Below are 6,057 nucleotides of genomic sequence, written 5' to 3' on the forward strand. Positions count from 1 at the left end.
AAGCCTGCAGCCATTTAGACATGGGCAGACTGCCAGACTCCTATGCGGCGACGGCGTGGCCTCGAAATTGCAGTTCGTCTCGTTAATAATAATATTTAAATTTTTTGATGTTTGAGGCTTGGGTCGTGAGATATTCATAAAACTCAGATTTGGGTCGCGGTCAAAAAAGTTTGAGAACCACTGCCTTAAATTGACCTTTTTATAGCCTAAATACCAAAAATTCTTGCCTGCTACGGTTGATGACGTCACTGCATTATGGAGGTTTTCAAGTGTGGAAAAAAGGTTTGCTACGAAAAAATACTTTTTTGACATTTGTTATGAGCAGCGCGTATATTCGTCGTCCGCACATTATTGGTTCTAGCTAGGGGTTCGCGGGCCAAGGTGCCGTAGATTTAAAGGATTTTAAAGTTTCTTTTGAACAAAAAGGTCAAGATGAACTACTCATAAACTATTGAACGATCTACAACAAATCAAGGGATTTAATTTGCCGTGTAAGTTTAAATTGTATAGGCTATGCGTCCACGTATGTTTAAACTGTACACATACACTTTGCTACAAGTGGGGTTTGGGGGATAAACTCCAAAGAATATAGGCCTTGTGTTTTCGTTTGTTTCTCTTGTATGATAGAAAGCGGGTCGCGACGATGCTTATAGGAATGAACATGCAAGATTAGGCGAACTTAACTTCACGTATTTGAAATCGTATTTGTGTCATATGAAACCTATTCTTCTATCTGATTCTTCTATAACAGGGGTCATCAAACTACGGCCCGCGAGGTTATTTCATCCAGCCCGCGACCCACATTTTTTGGTTTGCCAAACCGTACTGATACCATTGTAACATTCAACAATTAATCTGGTCCTTACGAAAGTTTTCCTGTCGCGATTTGTAGAATTGGTGTTACCTAGTTTCATAGGAATACAACGCCCAGGACCAAGCCAAAGCCAGTTTGTTACGTCACAGACAAGACTACAAGTGTCAATTGTGCGCAAAAAATAGCCTTATTTTGTTTGAGGTGACGTAATATACAAGCATTGCCCTTAAGATGAGACTAACTATACAATTTATAGTCGCATCACCAGATTTTATATGGGATTGTAGAAAGGCCATATCTTGGTGCACCTAGAAAAATCGCCCAGCGGCCTTAGTCTGGAAAGACGGCGCTAGGACATGTAAACTATGCGGCCCGCGCCAATTGTTTTTAAACTTATCCGGCCCGCAGTGAAAAAAGTTTGGTGACGCCTGTTCTAATGTAGGGGTGTGCAGCCCGCGGTCCGTTTGTGCATTCCGAAGTGAAATCGCCAATTCTGTGCATTCCGATGAGGTGGAAAAGATTTTGCAAAAATGGTAAATTTCTTCGGGAGCATGAACCCCGGTCCCTGGGCTTAACTAACACTGAAGGGGTACGTGTAAACTTAACAAACAAAACTTTTCTGTTTTGGGACAGCAGTTTGCGCCCGACTGAAAATTGCGTTTTATGCACGCAAGAATAATATAAAACGCTGGGAAAACACTCGATCCAGATCACCGCACCACCCACCTCAAAAACAAGTATTTGTAGTGGTAGACATGCGAAAGCATAAGATTTAATCCCACAAACCTCTTAAATTGCCCAAAGCCATAAGCTATTTAAACTTATAGCTTATTTTTGTGTTTGCTAAATTTGATAGTTGTACGTGTTTGTGTGTTGGGGGTTAGGTCGTCGTAATTTCCCTTTGTTACGGATTCAGGAAGCTTGTGTTTCCATCCGTGTGCCTGCAAATGTGCTTTAGTGTTCCCTGCTGAAATTTGTACCACATGTTTTGCGCTATATTAGGTTTTGCGTTTCGTTTAATAAAACACTCTACACCAGTGGTTCTCAACCTTTTTGCCTTTGCGGACCCTTTTCGATGCTGTAGGCTAGTTGCGGACCCCTTTGAAAGTTTATTTTTTGTACTTTTTGTTAACAAGCTAGTAATAATGGTGAATAAAATACCAACCACGTTCGGTCCAGGACCAAGGTTTAATCCTTTTGTTTGGGTTGGGACATCGTTAATCAACAAAAAAACACAATTACATTGTGATGTATCGTTAATTGTTTGCTACTGACAATTTACTTCTGGTGCATCACAATGGGATTAAAATGTCACAATGTATTTTTGTTTGTTGCCTGTGAAGAAGAACGTTTTCAAACTAGTTTCATGCTATTTCAAAACCCCGAAACGTTTTTTTATCGCGATTTGTCAACATCGTATTGCGCGAATTAAGAAGTTTGACCCCGGTTGAGAACCACTGCTCTACACACTGTACTCTACGCTCTAAACTCTGCAGATTGCGACTGGAAACACACTGGCCTCAGTCTGCAATCGCGACTGGGCCATGTTGTACAATCTAACGGCCATCCCCCACATCCTAAACCTCAAGGTCCTCAACCACCCACGATAGTTTTGTTTGTACTTATTCATTCATTTCTGGCCAAAATGACTAGAAACCTAAAAACGATTATTTTGATGTAAAGGGGTGAAAAATTGGTGAATCCAGAACAAAATCATTAAAAATACCTAACTCCTGGATTCTATACTTCATGAGGTTTAACTGTTTTTTTTAATCCATTTTAGGGGCCTTAGGGTGAACTGCTAAGTCATCTAGGGCCAGACTTTGGACAACTAAGGGACATGTTTGTATATTTACATAATTTGAAGCACTCTTTCTTGGCCAAACTGTTAGACCAAACCAACTTTAGACAGGAAAAGACACGGACAAATACAATACATGTCCCCTTGTGGATGAACCACTGGGTTTTGGATGAAATAAACCCATAAAATACAGAAAAAAAGCAATATGTTCCCCCTTCAGGTATAGGACCCATTAAACGACATAACATTTGATTCTTTTAAGTTTTACTTATTTCCATAAAATAAAACAACCAATGTCACATATGACTTATTATTTTGCCACTCATTGAAGTACATAGAGCACCAAATACATCGACAAACCATGTCATAAAACAGATATTTCACTCAATGTAAAAAGAGTGAGCTTAAATTCTAGCAGCCTATAAGCGTGTTACTAAAAAACTGTTTGTTCTTGTTTGAAAGCCAACAAGCATTTAATGTGCAAAGGTTTTTTTAAAAAAAACACATCAAACACACACCACTGTAAGACATTTGGAAACAAAATCATCAAAGTGAGTTTTGATTTTTCACTCAAGTAACATTTGAATAATAACAATATGCATAGTGAGTGAAAAAACTGCTGGCACGGTTTTCAGTTACAGTAACTAAAAGATTGCCATTTTGTACATAGGGCTATTTTTTGTTCAAAGGAATTTCAATACAATTGCACGAACCCACAGATGTCAAAATAATGGATTGTTGCAAGATTAACTTTTATCCAAAGTCCTTCATTAAAACTACTTCTGAAAACATAGTTAATTCAGTATTGCTCTGCCAATTAATAATATAAACAAAACAATATGTCAATAACCCTATTGGAACTTTTGATCAATTCATAACAGGGCACCTGGCAGAGGCTGGATTGTATTATTGTCAACAGGTGATACTAAACACTGGAACAATATGGAATATGGACTTAATCGGAATTTGCCTAGTATTTTTTTTAAAATTAGTAACTGCCAACAGTTTTGTAAGTCTGCAAGATAACATTTTTGGCAAGTAAGGATATTTTCCCTGAAACATTGCATTTCTCATTAGGCCATGCTAATTTTTAAGCCATATTTATTTCTATGCAATGCGTTACCATGGAAGTCTATTAAGTGGTGTTCAGAACCACAGGTTGTTGGTCCTATCACAATAATTTTAAAAATTGGTTCAAAACATATCAGAATGTGGCCGTTCCAGTTAATTTTCGTATTTCTTCCCATGACAACCAAAATGTGAGAGACCAGGGTGCCATTCTTGACCAAATTGGTACAAAACCTTTGTAGAGGCTGAAAAATCCTTCATTTTTAATTGTTTTCATTAGGCAGTCCACAGATGACTTGTAATACAAACCATTTCCATGTTTGTCCCTGGCTTGGTTCATAATCCTGGTCTTTATGACATCTGCAGGCGTCCCTAGAGTCGCTGCAACTAAACCACTGCAGCCGCTGGACAACATGTGACAAAACCAGTTATCAGTAAGATTTGTATTGCGAAGAATTGTCTGCTTAACTGTGTCATAAGTTGCTAAGTCTCCCATATTCACCAGGGCAGCTCTTTGCACATTAGGCACCCAACCAGCCCACAATGCCCTAATTCCACCCCTGTAAACAATTGTTTGCATGGCATGAAATACACCATTCACTCTAGGTGGCTTTCCTTCCATCACACGCTTTCCATCCATTTGCATTTGTACTTTGACCAGGTCCATTGGGCTGGTGACAAATTGACCGATTGACCCAGCTGTTAAGCCACCAACAACTGCTTTCCAGACTGGAAAAGACCCATCCACATTGCGCCCTAAAACATTATCCCTCAACTGTTCATAAACTCCCATTCGGACCCCAGTATATATCAAATGTCTGTAAACAGCTGGAGGAAGTCCTTGCCATAATTTTGTCAAACCTTCCTGATGTGCAATATTTGCAGCAGTTCGTATCATTCCTCGCTTAACAACAGCTGTAGAGTTTCCATAAGAAGCTACCTCTCCTTGAATCTGCAATCTAGTTTTTGTGAGATCCAAAGGAAATGTCACAGTTTCAGCCACAGTAGCAGCAGCTGCAGAAGTTGCATAATTTATGCCAATAATTTTCAATTTTTCATTCATACTCTTTTAAAGTGGGTGAACCTTGCAAGAAACTGTCATTTACTGTACACATTCCAAAGGCACATTTTGTACAGAAATTTAAACACTAGAATACGCTGAGGTAGTGCTGAAACAAGTAAAATAGTCTGACAAATTAATAGTTAAAACCAAACATGATATTTAAGCCCTAAAAGATGCCATTACTTTTTTCAAATGTACGTTCGCTGGAGTAACCAGTAACCCAATTATGACAACCCATTGCTGCACTGGTGGGAATATTACCAACTCCTTCTCAAAATCTGCATTGCCTACAAACTCCAGCAAAAACTATAGAATGCACCTTATAACATGCCTTTAAAAAGTGAATTCTGAATTTCTGACCCCTGTCTTTGTATGCGGACTGTTTACACATCGGGACACCGCCCACTTTTGCAACCAGTAAGAAAACGCTGATTGACTGAATCACAATCAGCGATATAGCGACGAATGTTTATTTTGTCACAACAAACACTCTGATTAACAATCCATGTGCAACAAAATGGTAGTAAAGGGCACTTTTTAAACTACAATGAATAAAACGGCCGCCCGTATTTTAAGATACACTGTAAAAGTTGAAATGGTAGACAGCAGAGTGCAGAGTCTGCAGACACATGACTGGCAAAACTGTTAGAAAAGGAACGCCGCACGTAGAAGGGAATTAAAATGATGACGCTGCAGTTTTCTTTGGGTCAAAGTCCTTTGTGTCTTTACCCTCACCGAAGGCTGCATCAGAACTATGCTCAAATTAAATGCCATGAAGAGGAGATGTTCAACCTACGACACAAAACTGACACATGTTTTACTGGGAAAAGAAATGAACAAAGGTCTTTACCTCGTGATTTGCCATTGTAGTGAAACCGGTTTTATCAAGTTTTAAAATCCAGTCCATCTGTCGCAGGATTGTTGCGGTAAGATTAATGCATGTAATAACACTAATAAGAGCAAACGCAAATGCTATCGATCTGTTATGCAGCGAAATGTTGTATCCGTACGCTAATCGCCACAGAGGACTGATGGCAAGCTCAAGTGGTTTCTAAAGTTAATATCAAGGTAAATATTGTGGGCCAACAAGGTTAAACTACGCAGGCACAAAGACAAGTTTGTGTGGTGATCTTTGAAGCAATATTGTCAGATCAAAATATATTTTTGCAAATTGGCGCTGTCAAGAAGTGGGTCCTTGTACCATTGAAACATTGTAAAAATCAATTCTTTTCAACATTTTATCTGCATACAGTTTTCAACAACATTTTTTTCTTAATATAGGCTACAAAAGCATTGTTCAGAAACTGAACA

The 6,057-nt window shown here is 38.8% G+C and overlaps 1 protein-coding gene across 1 annotated transcript; it reads right to left on the minus strand.

Annotated features, from left to right (window-relative positions):
* Positions 1 to 2,911: 2,911 nt before the first annotated feature.
* On the minus strand, positions 2,912 to 5,665 carry LOC145222712 (mitochondrial uncoupling protein 4-like). The gene is made up of 2 exons (XM_080088895.1): positions 5,597 to 5,665; positions 2,912 to 5,538 (listed from the first exon to the last, which is right to left on the minus strand). The coding sequence occupies exon 2, from the start codon at positions 4,744 to 4,746 to the stop codon at positions 3,820 to 3,822; it is 927 nt and encodes a 308-aa protein (XP_079945021.1). The 5' UTR covers positions 4,747 to 5,538; positions 5,597 to 5,665; the 3' UTR covers positions 2,912 to 3,819.
* Positions 5,666 to 6,057: the final 392 nt, after the last annotated feature.

The sequence above is a fragment of the Phallusia mammillata genome, chromosome 1, assembly GCF_965637545.1.
Source record: "Phallusia mammillata chromosome 1, kaPhaMamm4.hap1.1, whole genome shotgun sequence".
Classification (NCBI taxonomy): Eukaryota; Metazoa; Chordata; class Ascidiacea; order Phlebobranchia; family Ascidiidae; genus Phallusia; species Phallusia mammillata.